Raw genomic sequence first — 18,203 nt, 5'->3', positions numbered from 1 at the left:
ATCAAGAGTTGCATGGTCTTCTGAGTCATGAGTTAGTCAGGTGCCCCTATTTAAGATTTTTTAAGTATTTTATATAAGATTAGCATTTTATTTAATATATATTTTTTATTATGTTATGTTAGTCACCATATAGTACATCATTAGTTTTTGATGTAGTGTTCCATGATTCATTATTTGCATATTTAATATTTTTTTAAATTAAGATTTTTGCAGCCAAAAAATTTCTTTTCTTGAACTTTTAAATTTTGGAGGGTGGGAGATTTGTGTCTAATGTCACTGTCTTTTCTGATATTCTTAGTTTGATCTATATAGTTCTTCTCTCCTAGATTATCCCACCTATTATTTTCCCCATACACACTAGACACTGAAAAAATCATATTCTATCTTGGACTGCACTCTAATTGTATTACCTGTATATGCACTTTTCTCAATGTAAAACAGATTATTATTTTTTGATGCCTACTTGCTGTGCCAATTGTGCTTTCGGAGAAATAACTGAAATTCTTAAGTAAAAAATCAAGGTAATCATTTAGCCTACTCATCTTAGCGATGGCTAACAGTGAAATGCCCAGATAAATCAAGGAAATATTTCCTTTCACAATAACAATTCATTAATGATAATTAATCAGATTGGTAGCTTACTGTTTGCTGGACACTGTGCTAAGCACCCTGTGTATATGATATTGTATAATATTTACAGAAATCATATGGGATAGGCAGTGCTATTTTCAGTTTAGAGATCAGAAAACTTGAGTTTGGGTTTTAAATAACTTAAGTATGCACAGGTGGTAAATAGTGATTTTTACCTACTCCTGACACCAAATCAAATCAAACCACTTTGCTACACTGTGTCTACACCAAGGTTTGAAGACTAATGCCATCCATGATAACTCTATGCTGGCACATAACAAGAGTTTAACTCAACCCTGTTTCCTGATTAACATACCCCTTGTACCTTAGTTATCCGATTAACAGAGAGGAATTCAGTTCCCAGACATACACATTTTGTTTGTTTATTTTATCTTATTTATGTCTCATTTTTCTGTCTCCTTATACTGTATCAAAGAAACATCTACTCATGCTCTGACATCTTTTTTCTATTTCTTCTTCCATATTTCCAGTTTTCTCACTGTCTAGTCATTAATGCTCACTGATTTTTCAATATTTTGTTCTACAAAAAATAGAATACAGGAAAAAAATTTTAAAAAGAAAAAGAGGAAATTGTTCTGCATTAGACTATGGTGCCTCTAAGGCAGGAAGCTGATACTGGATTCCCTGATGCTGGAGTATGGTTGGTGACTTAAGCTGAGAGAAGTCCAGCACTCTCATGAACTAACTTGGATGCTTCCATACCCTGGGCCTCTCTGACAGGCAATGTGTCTCAACTTTGTCAATGGGTAAGGGTTTCTTTCACTAGCCAGGCAGAAGACAGAACATGAAGGCTGAGCTGCTTGCCCAGTGGTAAATGTTTTCCTGTTTCTGTAACCTACTCACTGTCAACTCTCTCTTTTCCTTTATAATATTTAATTGAAATCACAGCATAATGAGTTCTAGTCAGTCCCTTTCCTTTGGCTGAAGACTTGATGTTACTGCCAATAATCTGAGTAAGAAGAGAGCAATTTCTGGAGAAATGGAAAGCTTCAGGAGCTATTAAAGGACATAGAAATGAACTTTTCACATGATGCATTTCCCCCTTATGTTTTAACAGATTAATTTGCTGTTAAACTGAAGTTTCCCTCAACAATGATGATTTTTATTTGATAGTTTTAGAATATCCCTGGGACTCAAGTCCAGCCAACAAATCTAGATTTTCATTGGTTGAAGTTCAGGATCTGAGATCTCACCTGAATTAGTTTCTAGGAGTTTGCTTATAAATCTAAAAATCTGTGCTTTTACATTTCCCCTTTCTTTTAACCCAATTGGGATGCCACATCCCTGTGATTTTTTCCTTAATTCCCAAATTGCAATATTATGCATATCCAGAAAACTTGTATTTGAACAATTTCATTTGATCCTATGCAGTGAGACCTAATGCATTACATGGGAGGTTATAAATATTGAAACAGGACAGGGATGTGTTTGAATCCTGGGGCAAGTATTAACCAGCTGAGTGATCTTGAGATCGCAGTATTTCATTTTTGTGCAAAATAATAATATTCAAAATAATCATGATTATGATAATACTTGCCTTATTTAGTTGTTGAGAGAATTCAATGATGTCACACATATATCAGACTTGGTGCAAAGGAGAGACAGTCAATAACTATGATTTCCCTATTCTTTATCTCTCTCTGTCATCACTAATACATGCAAAGAACAGCACTTGTAGAAATGAGGCATCTACCTTTACATAAAACTAAACATGTAACCTAAGAGATTTTTCATCAGGGTCATCTGCCTCATCATCGAACATGTGGTTTTTTTTTTTTTTTTTTTTGGCATTTAGCCAACCTAGTAGACTTTGAGTTAACCTCATAAAATATTATTTTCTTTCACACAGGGACTTCATTTTTGAAAGCCACCTAATGGCAATTTAAAAAATAAATAAATCTTATTTTTTAGGTACCTGGGGGGAACTCACTATTAAAGTGAATCACATGGTTAATCCTTTTGTATAAAGTAAAGGAGGCTTTTGGAAAGTGAATGATCCCTTGTAATTTATCATGCTTATATTCAGGTACCATGTGTATCAAGTATTCAACACAACCTTACACTTCCGCAAAAAAAAAAAAAAAATTGGCACGAAAGCCAGGGATGGTAGTATGTGGATGATATTCTTCCATTTTGTAGAATTTGTCTCTACGTTGTTATGAATTAATGTAGAAATGGGTTAGTACACATGTGACTTCTCCACAGCACAAACTCCTAAGACTTCACTTTTAGGAATACTCATAGAACCAAGGGAAAATGAGAAACAAGGCAGTATTTATTGAGTATCTGTATGTAAGCATTATGGTAAGCATTTTCACCAATATATCACAATTATTCATCACAGCGTTATGAAAAGCATTGTTCCCATTTCATTGGTCAGAAAAATTAGGCTCAAATAGGCTAAGTAATCTATGCAAGTATCAAAGCCAAGATTTGAAATCAGGTCTTCCTGATGCCAAATCCCTTCCCAATTCCAGTAAAGTAATTCCTTCTTGAGAACAACACACTAAGTGAGGCAGGAAGTAAAAAATTTAAGATTTGTGTGGCCATTTACCTTAATTTGAGGGTACTTAAAAATATCTTACCATGCATTATCATGGGACCTCATTTTTTATTTGGGTATGGAACATGGGCCTAAACCTCAGCTGAGGCAAGTTTCAGTGGGGTTTTGAAGGAGTTAATACTTCCCCTTTTTTGATAGAAGATGAAACATGGACTGAAGCTAGAAGCCACAAAGTGGAGTATTTATTAAATACACTTATTTCCCTTTCATCTGTTGGCCAATGTTCCCAACCATAATCTAATTTCCTCTAAAACTTTCCATGGAGCAGAATGGTGGTTCCAAATCCTGAAACACTGAAGGAACCATTTAATGACTAGTGGTGAGTTTCTATGAACTCATCCCAGAATTGGTAATGAGAGATTGAAGAGGACACATGGGTAGGCTCCAAGTCTCTTCAAAATGGTCCTGCTAGTTGCAATTAAGAACTTTCTGGGGGTATTTGGAAGTTCTAGATGACCTTTAAGGGAGCCTATTTAAGTTTAGTTTGACAACAGGGTGCTATTAAGGCCAATGGTCTGAGCCCTCTGTTCCATTCCAGTGCTCCTAGACTATATTCCTCACTCTGGACAGCCACTTAGCAAATAAATGATGTATACTGTAAATAGGCAAAACAAAACAAAATAATGGAGATGGCATAGTGTGTACCATTAACTCTGTTTACTCATTCAACATGAATTTGCTAAGAGCTTATTTGGTACTAAGCTCTACAGATACAACTTGAGCATGGATTGCCACTGAGTAAATCGTAGACTAAGGGGGAATACATAAATAATTATGAAATGTTATGATGAGTACCATGGTAAAGGTAGGTATAAATCACATGTGTAAGACTAACAGAGGAAGAGTGCTGATTAATAACAAGTGGAGTTTACGTATAATGAGTATCATAATGGTAATTATAACTATCACCATTCATTGATCTCTCTCTTTTTTTTTAAAGGTTTTATTTATTTATTCAACAGAGAGAGAGATAGCAAGAGCAAGAACACAACCAGGGGGAGTGGCAGAGGGAGAAGCAGGCTCTATTCGGGGCTCGATCCCAGGACCCTGGGATCATGACCTAAGCCAAAGGCAGACGCTTAATCATCTGAGCCACCCAGGTGCCCCACCATTCATTGATCTCTTTGTGCTAATCCCAGTACTAACACCTGTCCCTGAATTATTCTATTCAACCCAAAAACCTTGAGATACTGGTAATTATGATGATAATGGTAAGGAAAATAATATAAAAAATGTAATAGTAAATGATAATTTCAAGACACTATGTTGAGTCTTTAAGATATTTTATTGGATCATGTCTGCAACTCTGGGGTCAGTACTGTATCACCATTTTGGAGAGGTACAATCTGATGCTAAGGCAGTCTCCAAAAATTCCCCAAGAACATACAATGATTAAGTAGAAATTTCAAAACCTAGGCTAACTGACTCCACAGTTCATATTCCCAAACATACTAAGCCAGACTATTTTCTGAGAAGAGTAAACATAACAGGGTACCAGGTAGATAGAAAAGGAAAAGGAGAGTATTTTCAGGAAGAGGAAATTGTATGAAAAAAAGCATACAGATATTTTAAATAATATATCAGATAAGTCACTTTGTGAAAATGTATTGCACAAGAAGGAAAACAGGTGATAAAGCCCAAATAATAGATTAGTGTCAAATTATAAAAGAGTTTGCCTTTACATTTTATCTTATAGGCTAGGGATCCAAGGATAGGTTTCTAAGCAAGGAGAAAAAAAGATTCATTTCTGTGATTTTAAAGAAAACTGCAGGTGCAACAAAATATAAATAAAACTACTTGGTATGAGTGGGAAACTCAAACTCTGCTGGGATTATGCAGAGTTTTTGAAAATTTGATTTGAAAAGAATTGCCCTTTATCTCTGAAAACCCACATGGTTCACAAATACAGGCAAATAGCTTCTATAACACAACATTCTCTGGGATTCTTTATCTCTATGGTTTGAATTCCTTCCCATGTTGGTTAGTATTGACAGATAGCTCGAGGCCAAAAACATACTGTACTGAGTGGTGTCAATGTGAAATTGATGAAAATTAGTTGAGGTATCAGTCTTTGACAAATGTTTGAGTAGAAAATCTAGCCTTTGAACCCTAGGTAAATCCATATTCCCATGTCCCACTTCCATAGCAGAGATTAGTGAAATAGCATAAAACTTCTCTCTCTGGAATGGTGCCTTCGGAACATTCTAAATTTATTATTTCATTCCTCTATACCTACCATTATTATTATTTTTTTAAAGATTTTATTTATTTATTTGACAGAGAGAGACACAGCAAGAGAAGGAACACAAGCAAGGGGAGTGGAAGATGGAGAAGCAGACTTCGTGCGGAGCAGGGAGCCCAATGCAGGGCTCGATCCCAGGACCCTGGGATCATGACCTGAGCCGAAGGCAGACGCTTAACAACTGAGCCACCCAGGCGCCTCTCTACCATTATTATTTTTTATTCCAACTCTGCACTTCCAGCTTTCAAAAGAATTATCCAATGCCCAGAAACTCATCTAATATTATTTTCAACTTGTAAAGAAGGACTAAATTTCCAGAACTATAGACTCCTAAAGTTGGCTTCTTCTGAATAGAAAGATGAAAATCAACCTTCCTTTCTTCCTTCCTTATTCTCTCTTCCTTTTCATCCCTCTTTCCTTCCTTTCTTGCTTCCTTCCTACTTTTATATTTTCTCTCCCTCTCCTGACCTCCTTTCATCCTCCTTTCTTTTCCTATTTGCTATATTATTTTTTTTCACCTTGGTTTTCCTAACTCATGTTTTGATCACTGAAACTATGCCATTCTCCTGGGAACCAGGAATCCAGAAACAAGCAAAATCCACTCCCTGCTTCCCTGGTGTTCATGATCTAGTGAGAAAAAGAAATAAAGAACCATAAAATTATAGTACAATGTTGTAGGTGTTGTGATGAAGATGTGCACTATGGGATTACAAAGGTGGGGCACATGGTCCAGGTTCAGAGTCAGTGAAGTCTCCTTGAAAGTGGTGACCAGACAAGAGTTTTAAGGTAATATTTATACTCAGAGAATCAATACTGCAAAGCTGTGAAAGGTGACATCCTACATCAGTAGGATGTATTGGGGGTCTGCTGAAGTGTTAGAGAGGCAGGAACTAAGGGTGCTTGTGGAGGATCTGGGCAGAGCAGATGCTCATTTCCTGTGAAGTGAGAGTCTTTCCAAAGTTTCCTCTTGAGAGCACAGGTCATGTCAGTATTTCCAATGCAAGTCATGCATGTGCCTCCAAGTTGCAGATGACTGTGGCTTGTTGAGCTAGGAGCTCAGCTGACTTCCCCTCAATGGCTGCTGTGACAGGTTGATCTAGTGTTGTCTTGTCCTTTCCATCTTAGTGTAGAATGAAAGTAGGTCACAACTTAAACAGACACAGACTCAGAGGAAAAAGAACTTCCATGTTCAGAGCATTTAATTGTGACAAAACTGTGCTCTGGGCTTTTTTTATATACATAGTCCCACTTCATCTTGGGCATACTCCTTTGTATATGGAAACAGCCCTAAAAGAAATTAACTGGGCTGAAGAGAAATCTGGTCGTTGGCCTCAAAAAACAACAACACAAAAAACCCCCACTGTTTCTGATTAGTTCTGGTCTTACCCTTAACTGGTGGTCTTTTTGGGTTCTTGGACCTGATTCCAATGCGTGCATGTGGAGGTTTCCCCACACCAACAAGCAATTCTTGGACATTAGCAGAGTGCCAGAGAATTCAACTCAACCCAACTCAGCTCTGACACTTTCTACCCACAGGCAGCATCAGACTTCATGGGTAAGGGCTCAGTCCCACAAGATTGCCTTCTACTTCAGAGCCACCGTGAGTCTGGGTTGTGCTTGTGACCGACCAGCTAGAAATTGGAGGTTCCAACAAACTCCTCCAACTCAAGATGCCAATTGCAAGTCCAGGTTGGTACCTGTACTTCTGACCAACTGGCTATAAATCAGAGATTCCCATGACCCCCTCCTTGGGTTCAATTAATTTGCTAGAATGGCTCACAGAACTCAGGAAACCCATTTACTCACTAGATTACTGATTTATTATAAAGGATATTAAAGCATAAGAATCCACAACCAGTTGCAGAGATATATAGGGGTAAGTCCCAAACAAAGGAGGCTGTCCTTGTAGAGCTTGGAGCCTGGTATGTGGAATGTGGAAGTGTTCTGTTTCTCCAACCTGAAAGCTCTCTAAAGCTCCTCCTTTTGGGTTTTTATGGAGGCTTCGTTATGTAAGTTTGATTGGTTAACTCATTGGCCATTGGTGATTGATTCAACAGCTATCCCCTCTCCCCTTCCTGGAAATCAGGGGATGGAACTGGAAGTTCCAACCTTCTATATTGGTGGTTGGTTCCCTTGGCAACCAGCTTCCATTCACAAGTGCTTTCTAAAAGTCCCCTAATTAACATAAACTCAGTTGTGGTGGAATGAGGCTCCTTATGAATAACAAGACACCCATTTCACCTTTATGGCTGGGAAGCATTTTAGGAACTGAGGACAAGAGACCAAATAAAATAAAGGATGCTCCCATTGCTCTTATCCCTCAAGAAATTCTGAGACTTTTGGGACCTGTGCGGCAAGAACTGTGGACTAAGACCAAATATATATGAGAAATATCTGAATGATCAATTAGATGTATTTCTTAAAAATCACAATATCACATAGGGGCACTGTATAGGTGAGAACAGTTCTAAATATGACTGCATTAAGCAGTTTTCTGTGATTTAGGAGTTGCTTAAGGCAGCTACAGGGAAACCTGGAAAGGGACAGATCTTGTGGTCCGCTTAGGAAATCTGAGAACTTTTGTCTTTTTTGCACTCTTTTGACAGGCTGGCAGACATCCTTCCCTTGGCATTGGCATACCTTGAGGTTTTATCTGGTACAAACTGAATGTACAAATCTCCTAAACTGGAGTCTGAGGTTTAAGACAAAGAACTTTATTATTCCTCTTGCCTTGTGCTTTTAGGTTGAAATGACATGTATATCAAAACATATGAGGCCCTAGGAGGTGAACTCAGCATTCTTAAATGAATACAATATACTGAGGACAGAAAAGAGCTCTTTGAAACAAAGTAAAGAGAGGGGGAATCATGGGCCTTAGTTCCAGGTATCTCTTGGCTCGAATTCTGGGTCCTAACAGTTGTGATACTCTGAGTGGTGGGTTCTGGAGGTGGACTGGGGCCAGGGCTGAGAGCTGAGGGCTGAGGGGCTGAGTATCATGGAAACTGGAGTTAGAAGAACAGTGTTCAGCAATGGGATGTAGGTAATGGTTCTGAGTATAATTCCAAATATAGCCTTCAGAGATAAAATCACAAGACAACAAAGATATTCAAGCCAAAGCATCAGTCTGAAGGGTATTGGAAGAGATCTGAATTTAATTATGAGTCAATGGGACTGAAACTCTGGCCCAGAGCAGGAGTATGTAGAAAAGGGAATGGGAGAAGGAGATAAGAAATTTCATGATCTTAGGAATGGAGCCACAGGGGTTTTTCATAAGGACATTGAAAAAGTTTACAAAACACTGTGTAAATTTACATAAGTCAGCTAACTTCTCTGAGCTTTAATTTTCCTTATTTGTAAAATGTGAATCATAATACTGCCTTCCAGGATGGTTGTATAGGTATATGGAATATATTATATTTATATATAAAGAATATATATATGTGTGTATGTGTGTGTGTGTGTGTGTGTGTGTGTGTGTGTAGCAAAGAAGATATAGCTAAATTCATCATACTGATTCTCCTTCTTGTTTTCCAAATAAAAAAGATTAATTGAATCTAATCCACATTAATTTAAAACTTAGTTTGATCAAATAATTTAAATAGCTTTTGGTATTTTTTCAGTCTCTCTATGATATTTACTGTCCTTTAGTTTCCCCCATTTCCTCCCACATTCCTCTCTTATTTGAGTTCATAAGGGAAAACCTAATGGCTTTGAAGGAATGGATTCTCCTGGTTTCATAGCACTTTTTAGTAGTGTCTGGACTAGTATCCACTGAGGTAGAATTCGTCTATTATGTTTTGGGGCCTTCTAGTAGGTATTCTGCTTATTCCTGGCTTATTCTTATGTCTAATGATCTCATTCTTTTTTTTTTTAATTTTATTTATTTATTTGACAGAGAGACAGAGAGCACAAGCAGGCAGAGTGGCAGGCAAAGAGAGAGGGAGAAGCAGGCTCCCTGCTAAGCAGGGAGCCTGACATGGGGCTTGATCCCAGGACCCTGGGATCATGACCTGAGCCGAAGGCAGACGTTTAACCGACTCAGCCACCCAGGCACCCCTAACAATCTCGTTCTTGACACATATCTATCCCCTCTGCTGACTCAGCTTCTCCTTAGCTTTTACTGGTACAAATACTCCCCTGACAGTCTCTCATGGCTTTCATTTAGATCATGATTTACACTATTTACTCTACAATCTCTGCTTTAGGGGCATCTTATTTTGAATCCCTGTATCATGACCAGTCTATTGACTTTCACTTCAGTGTTCATACCGCATAGAAAAGAGAGGAATTGGACAGTGCACCCTAGATAATCTTTCATCCTACAGAGCAAGGACTTTGGGACACCCATACACTCATTCCTCTTTCTCACCCCCTCTCTCTCCTCTTCTCCCACTAACCTTTGGTCTAGAAGGAGAAGGATTTCCATTTCTTCTCTGATCTAAATAGAATGTCTTCTTATAGCATATTCTCATTTCTTCCCCAATTCCCCTAACCCCCATTTTTTTTGATCTGGAAGAAAATGTCTTACTATCAGGGAACTCACTTAAATTTGGAATTAGTTAAAAATATACGAGTACTTCTGAAAGAGTAGTGGGGTCGAGAATTACTCTCCTATCATAAATAACTAGAATACTGGACAAATGTAGAAAACAACAACTTTTAGACATTCAATGCAGAACTGTGGTTCCTGCAAGAAGGGAACCAGATGAGGTAAGCCCTGAAATCATCTAGGCTTTCTGCCTGGAGGAAATTTCCAGAATGTCTCATAGGGAGGGGCAACCCAGAGAGCAAGAGTGGTCTTGCTGAGTAGATAAGACAGAGACTGGAGTTTGGGGAGGCCAAAGTGGTTAAATTTTATAGGAAAGTGTTCCAGAGAGGAGGTAGCTAAGCTAAGAAAAAAGTACAGGAAAGCTGCAAAGGGGTCCCACGGAATCCTGGCCTGAATACCAACTTGTCTAGGCTTAGAGTAAAAGCTTCAAGTTTAGACAAAGAACAACTTCTGGGCAAAGAACTTACTGTGGAATTTCAAGCCAAATGATTCCTGAATACATCATTCGAGTTCCCACAAGCCATAGAGGAGGGGCCTTGTTGGATGCATGAGGCATTCATTAGAGATCCCAGAATTGTCACATCATAGAAGATAAGTTAAATTAACTCTAAAGTAAAGACTAGTCTAGAGTCATCCTAAAAGACTATAAAACAAACCTCAAAAGAATCAAATCAATCTGCAAGTAGCTTAATTACCTGCCATAAGAATATCTAGCACTCTTGAAAGGAACATAAAAAATACAGCACTCAAAAATGTAAGAGTTTTGATACACTATACTAATAGAGAAAAGGCTAACTGGGACCCATAATCCAGTGAAAAATCAATTTATGGAAACAGATTCAGAGATGACAAAGATGATGAAATTAGCGGATAAAGCACATTAAACACATTTTCATAAATATGCATCATATGCTCAAGTATGGAAAAAAGCATAAATATAATGAGGAGAGAAATATAAGGCATAAAAGAAAACCAAATGGAATTTCTAGTAGTAAAACACGCATATCTAAAATTAAAGTTTCACAGAAGGGGATAAGCTGAAGATTAAAAACTGCTAAAAAAATTTTAGTTAGCATGAAGATATAACAACAGAAACTACTGAAAATGAAGTACAAAAAGAAAAAAAAGTGAAAAAAAATGAACAGAACTCAAGTGACCTGCTGGATACACGTGATTGGAATCTAACAAAGGGACTTGAAGTAGCAAAGTCTGAAAAATTTCCAAGTATGACAAAAACTACCAACCTATTGATCTAAGAAATTCAGCGAACCCCAAACAAGATAAACAGAAAAAAGTCACATAAAGGAACATCATAATCAAATTTATGAACATAAAGTATGAAGCAGGAAAAAAATGTATAGTGTGGACAGAACAAAGATAGAACTAACTACAAACATCCAATGAGAAAGTAGGCAAGCAATAAAAACTAGTGGAGTGCCATCTTTAGAAGGCTGAAAGAAAAGATAGTAACAGTATATTATTTTATACCCAGATAGACTATGCTTCAAAATGAAGGTGAAATGAAACAACTGTAGAGGGGAAAAAAAAAGTCAAGAATATTTGTTACTGGCAAACCTATACTATAATAATTGTTACAGGAACTTCTTTAGACAGAAGGAAAATGAGCCCCATCTCTTAGTAGTCACACTTTGCATAATTTCCTCCCACATTGCATCAAGTTTGATCTGTATAACTAATAAAGTATGGTAGATGTGATTGTGTTTTTATGTCCCTCTGGAGATTAGGTTATAAAAGACAAATTTCTCTCCCTCCAACGCCAAACCCCAACAATCACTCTGTAGAAAGCCAAATTCCATGTTTTGAGAATACTCAGGTAGCTTATGAAAAGGCCCACATGGGGAGAGCTGAGATTTCAGCCAGTCTCAGTTGTGAATAAGCTGAGAATATGAATGAGCCTGGAAGTGAATTCTTTAGCCCCAGGTGACTTCATTCCTGGAAGACAGTTTGAATACAACTTCTTGAGAGATCTTGGCAGAACCATGTAAGTTACTCCTAGATTCCTAACTGACAGGAACTGTGAGATAGTAAATATTTGTTGCTTTAAATTGCTAAGTTTTGGAGCAATTTGTTATGCAGCAATAGATAACTAATACACTTCCAAACTAATTCTAATACACCAGCATTTTGTGATTTTAAAAAAAAGATTGGGTGCCTGGGTGGCTCAGTCGTTAAGCGTCTGCCTTCGGCTCAGGTCATGATCCCAGGGTCCTGGGATCGAGTCCCACATTGGGCTCCCTGCTCAGCAGGAGGCCTGCTTCTCCCTCTCCCACTCCCCCTGCTTGTGTTCCTGCTCTTGCTCTTTCTCTCTCTGCCACACACAAAAAAGATCAATATTCCTAATAAACAAATATACAGAAATCTCTGAAAACTATTACCAAATTTAATAGAGCAATATATAAAAAGGATGATAGCCTGACCAAGTGATATTTACCCCAGAAATTCCATGTTTATTTTTTGATCAAAATAACACAGCAAAATTTACCATATTTACAGAGTAAACATAAAAAGAAACTCAAAAGATTAACTCAACTGATGTAGGATAAGGCTTTGAACAAACTCAACATGTATTTTTGATAAAAAAAAACAACAACCTCAGAACACTAGAAATATGGGAGCTATCTCAACCAAATAAAAGCAGTTTATAAGAAAAACCTATAGCTAACCTCATATTTAATGGGAAAAGACTGAATGCCTTTTTCATAAGATCAAGGACAAGGTAAGATTGTTTACTTTGATGACTTCTATTTTATAACTTCAACATTGTACTAGAAGTCCCATGCAATGAAATAAGGCAAGAAAAAAATATAGAAGATTGTATTGTAAAATTTTAAACTTTATATTTTCCGGATGCTTCAACATCCCAACAAACAGGCTATGAGCACCCCACCCATGTGCCCAGTGCACTGGTGTGATAAGGTGGGTCCCTGTTACAGGGACCTTGCTCTTCCCTGTCTATGAGCTAGTGACATTCAAATGTACCAGTAAAACCTCCTTGTGCCTTTAGCTTTTGTCTTCCACAATGACCCTCAATAAAGGCACTTGCTCATGGGTCTTGATCCCCACCTGCTTGGTAGAGCCTGCTCCCTTCGAACTCCTTCTATATGGCCTCCTGAGTGATGAGTCAACCTCTCTCTTCTGGGATTTGTAAGTATAACAAATCCTTTAATTTCACATGTCTCTCTGTGTGGTGTTCTTCTGTGTCTGTAGCTGACTGAACATCAAAAAACCCCTTTTTAAGTAGCAGAATTATTTACAACACAAAGGTGAACTTATCAAAAAAAGAAGAAATTTATATTTATTTTTAGGCAACATACTTGAGTGCATAGACTATTTTAAGAAATCTGTAACAATTGGTACTAAAACTAAAAAGCAAATCTAGTAATGTTATAAGGTAACAAATAAATTGTACTTCTTTGTAACATCAATGAATAGTTAGAATTTGAAATTCAAAAATTATCATTTATGATAGGATCAAAACCACAAAATACTTAAGGATAAATGTAACCTAATATGTGCAAGACCTGTATACTAAAGTTAGAGAGCATTTTATATGAAAGGACACTAATTAGTAAATGGAGAGGAATGTTATGTTAATAATCAGATATCTACATAAGATACCAATTCTCCTCAAATTGATCAATAGATTCAATTCAGTCTCAACCAATATCCCAGGGTTTTTTTTTTGTAGAATTTTACGTGAAAATTCTAAAATTTATATAAAAAATGGAAAGCCTAGAATGGCCTAAATAATTCTGAAAAAGAACAATGGTGATAGAGCTATCTTGCCTGATTTGAATACCTACTATCAAAAACATTAATTAATACAGTATATTATGGCATGAAGAGAGGCACAGAGGTCAATGGAACAGAATTGAGCTCCCAAATAAACCCCAAATAAATAAATATGCCTATTAATTGCTTTTTCAAAAAAGTGCCAAGATAATTACTGAAGGAAAGAGTAGACGTTCAACAAAGGATCAAAAAGATATTCATATGGGAAACAATGAATGAAGCCTCTTCTCACACATTATACAACAACTAACCAGAAATGGATCATACACCTGAATGTAGTAGCTCAAAGTATAAAATTTTTAGAAGAAAATACAGGAATAAAATTTCTGCTACATGAAGTAGGACACTTTTATTAGACCTAAGGGCACAAAAAGTTTGAAATACGAACAAATTTGATAAATCATACTTTATCTGATTTAAACACTTTGGCTCTTTAAAAGGTACTGTTGATCTAGCTCGCCGAGCTCCAGCCCAAGGAGAAGGGGGGTAAGTAAGGGAGTTTCTGTACCATGGCTTGTACAAAGCAGACTGCCCACAAATCGACCGGTGGTAAAGCACCGAGGAAGCAACTGGCTATAAAAGCCGCTCGCAAGAGTGCGCCCTCTACTGGAGGGGTGAAGAAACCTCATCGTTACAGGCCTGGTACTGTGGCACTCCGTGAAATTAGACGTTATCAGAAGTCCAGCAAACTTCTGATCCGCAAACTTCCTTTCCAGCGTCTGGTGCGAGAAATTGCTCAGGACTTCAAAACAGATCTGCGCTTCCAGAGTGCGGCTGTTGGTGCTTTGCAGGAGGCAAACGAGGCCTATCTGGTGGGCCTCTTTGAAGACACCAATCTGTGTGCTATCCATGCCAAACGTGTCACAATTATGCCAAAAGACATCCAGCTAGCGTGCCGCATACATGGAGAACGTGCTTATCCACTATGATGGAAAACATTTCATTCTTTAAAAAAAAAAAAAATTTCTCTTCTTCCTGTTACTGGTAGTTCTGAATGTTAGATATTTTTTTTCCATGGGGTCAAAAGGTACCTAAGTATATGATTGCAAGTGGAAAAATAGGGGACAGAAATCAGGTATTGGCAGGTTTTCCATTGTCATTTGTGTGTGAATTTTTAATATAAATGCGGGGACATAAAGCATTAATGCAAGTCAAAATGTTTCAGTGAACACGTTTCAGCAGTTCAACTTTATAACAATTATAAATAAACCTGTTAAATTTTTCTGGACAATGCCAGCATTTGGATTTTTTTAAAACAAGTAAATTTCTTATTGACGGCAACTAAATGGTGTTTGTAGCATTTTTATCATACAGTAGATCCATCCATTCGCTGTACTTTTCTAACTGAGTTGTCCTACATGCAAGTACATATTTTTAATGTTGTCTGTCTTCTGTGCTGTTCCTGTAAGTTTGCTATTAAAATACATTAAACTATAAAAAAATAAATAAAATGTACTCTTGAATAAAATGGAAAGGCAAGCTATAGCCTGAGAGAAAATATTTTTAAAATATATGTCCAACAAAGGACTTTATCTGGAATACATAAAGAACTTTTACAACTGAAAAATAAGAAGAAACGGCTCAATAAAATAGGCAAAAAAATTTAACACGCACTTCACAGAAGAAGACACAAATGGCCAATAAGCTTACGGAAATATGCTCAGCATCATTAGTCACCAGACAAAGACAAATTAAAACCACCAGAGAGATAATCACGACACAACCATTATAGAGGCTGTAGTTGAAAAGACTGACATCAAGTTTTAGTGAGAAGTGCAACTGGAATCTTTACTGTGTCTAGTGGGAATGCATAATATTTTGGAAAACAGTTTGGTAGTTTCTTATAAAGTAAGTTAAACATACATCTATCATACGATCCAGCACTTCTACCCCTATGCGTTTACCCTAAAGAAATGTAAATATGTTTACACAAAGATTTGTACTTGAATGTTTATAGCAGCTTCCTTCATAACAGCCTCAAATGGGAATGATCTAAATATTCATTATCTGGTGAATGGAAAGCAAATTGTGGTGTATGCACATAATGGAACACTATTCTGCAATAAAAATGAATAAACTACTGATATGCTCTGTATCACGATATGCATCTTGAAAACATTATGTTAGTGAAAGAAACCAGACTCAGAAGACTATCCACTATATGACTCAAATTTTATGAAATTTTAGACAAAGCAAAACTATAGTGATAGAAACATAGAAGTCATTGCCAAGAGTTTTGGGGAAGGGGAAGAGATTTATTACAGAGGGGCATAAAGGTACTCTTTGCAGCAATAGAAATTTCCTATATTAGATTGTGGTATTGGTTATACAGTGTATACATTTATCAAAACTCATTGAAATTTGCACTTCATATTAGTGAATTTTACTGTATATAAATTATAACTCAATAAAGCTGACTTTTTAAAAGAACAATCATATACACTCATTGAGTAATACATGCTCATAGGTCACTACACAACTAAAAGAAAACAAAGTTATAATTTGAAAAATAGATCATTAGTTGAACAAACACTGAATGATCACTTATTACATGCCAAAGTCTGGGCTAAGTGTTCAAGACAAAGTTACAAACTAGATAGTGGGTAAGACAGGTGAGTGAACACAATTAAAATACAGTGTAACTGATATGATAGAGATAATCACAAGATGCTGTAGGTAAAGAGAAGAGATACCCAATCCAGTGCTGGGGATATGAAAGGCTTTTTATTAAAGGTAATACCAGAGTGCAAATCTGATGGAAGAAGATGAGCAAGCTAAGCAAATGAGAGTGTGTGGGCAATAGTCCAAAGGGAAGGGGACACACAGCTGGAGCTTGGAGTAAGAGAGCAGGTGGTTTTCTGTGAGTGGAATTGAAACTAGATGTAAGTAGGTATATTCAGGATATAGCTGAGAAATAGATTCATAGGATTTAATAATTGTTACACATGGGACCTGAAGCAAGGCAAGAGAACAAGGCTGTTTTTACTTTTCTAGCTTGAGAAACTGGCACTATTCTCTGAAACTGAAATGTGGGAGCAAACAGAATGGGTTTAGTGACAGGTGGAGGGGGGTGTTTCATGAATGTTGTGTATGAAGTGCCTGTGAGAGATCCCACTGCAGTATGTAGAATAACATTGAATATAAAAGTCTGTGGCACACAAAATGAACCAGAAATAGATATGCAGGTCTAGAAGGCATGAACATGCTTGCATTATCACAAGAAAGGATGAGATGAATCGGGTATATAAGGGAAACACGAAACAAGACAGTCCAAGAGAGGGAAAGGACTAAATAGCCAGACAACTGGGAGGATGACTAGAATACTAGGGTCCCCAAGTCAAGGATAGATAATGCTTTGAGTGGCCAACAGAGAAGTCAAGTAAGGCAAAAGGTGAAAAGGGCACATGCAATGTTGCAAGATGGAGAAAACCAGACACTTTTTCAAGTGTAGCCTCAGTGGTGTGAAGGTGGGGAAGCCAGATACAGAGATCTGAAGAGTGAGTGGGAGGTGATAAAATAGAGATATTTAATACAGACCTTCCCCATGCAAGAAGAGAGACAATGCATGTGGAATCTGGGGGAGCACCTGGGGATTGGAGGCAGGGCCGTGTCCACATGCTAATGGAGGGCAGTCGGTGGAGAGGGAGAGATGGATGGAGCAACATTCCTGAGAAGGCAAGAAGGGAAGGGATGCAGAGAATGGGATCCATTTTTCAGTAAGATAAAGAATGTTTGTTCTGGTCCATCAAGATGGGGGGAGGAAGGGATGAGTGAAGACGTTAATATGTAAGTCTTATGGCAGGAAGTTGAGGGAGTTTTGACCAATGTCTTCTATTTTTCTGCAGGGGGCAAGGTCATATGGAGATGAAGGGAGAAGTGGGGGTCCTGCCTTTTAGAGCAGAGGAGACAGTTTAAAACAGTTGCCTCACAGAAGATGAAAACTGCCCATAGACACATAATGGGACTCCTGAGTGTCATTAAGGGCCGAGTTAAGGTCGGGGGCCATGAATTACTACTGTTTCCAATTCAGAGTGATTTTTTTTTTTTTTCTCCGCAATTACCCAGTAATCCAGGTTCAAGCATGGAGCAGACTGCAAGTTGAATTCATTCAGATTTTGGGTTCTACACAGGACTCACAATAAGATCATTACAAAATAAGAAATTGAGGATTTTGAGAAAAGTAATTGCTGTGATGGTCGATGTCAGCTAGATGATGAAGGACATGAAAACAAGGGAGTCCTGGGAGATGAGAAGAAAACAGGTGGGTCTGTAAACTGGAAGTTTCTAGAAGGCCTAAAAATGGTATATTGGGGATAAGTGAATTGAGGTACTGTGGCCAACATGGAGAGACAAAGATCATACAAAATAAAGAGGGCAAAGAATCC

General features: G+C 37.5%; 1 protein-coding gene across 1 annotated transcript; it reads left to right on the top strand.

The window, feature by feature from the left end:
* Window positions 1-14,327: 14,327 nt before the first annotated feature.
* LOC113934168 (histone H3.3A-like) lies at window positions 14,328-14,747 on the top strand. The gene has a single exon (XM_027614682.1). The coding sequence runs from the start codon at window positions 14,328-14,330 to the stop codon at window positions 14,745-14,747; it is 420 nt and encodes a 139-aa protein (XP_027470483.1).
* The last annotated feature ends 3,456 nt before the right edge of the window (window positions 14,748-18,203 follow it).

This window comes from Zalophus californianus, chromosome 13 (assembly GCF_009762305.2).
Source record: "Zalophus californianus isolate mZalCal1 chromosome 13, mZalCal1.pri.v2, whole genome shotgun sequence".
NCBI classification, from domain to species: domain Eukaryota; kingdom Metazoa; phylum Chordata; class Mammalia; order Carnivora; family Otariidae; genus Zalophus; species Zalophus californianus.
This window is presented reverse-complemented; position numbering and strand designations above follow the sequence as displayed.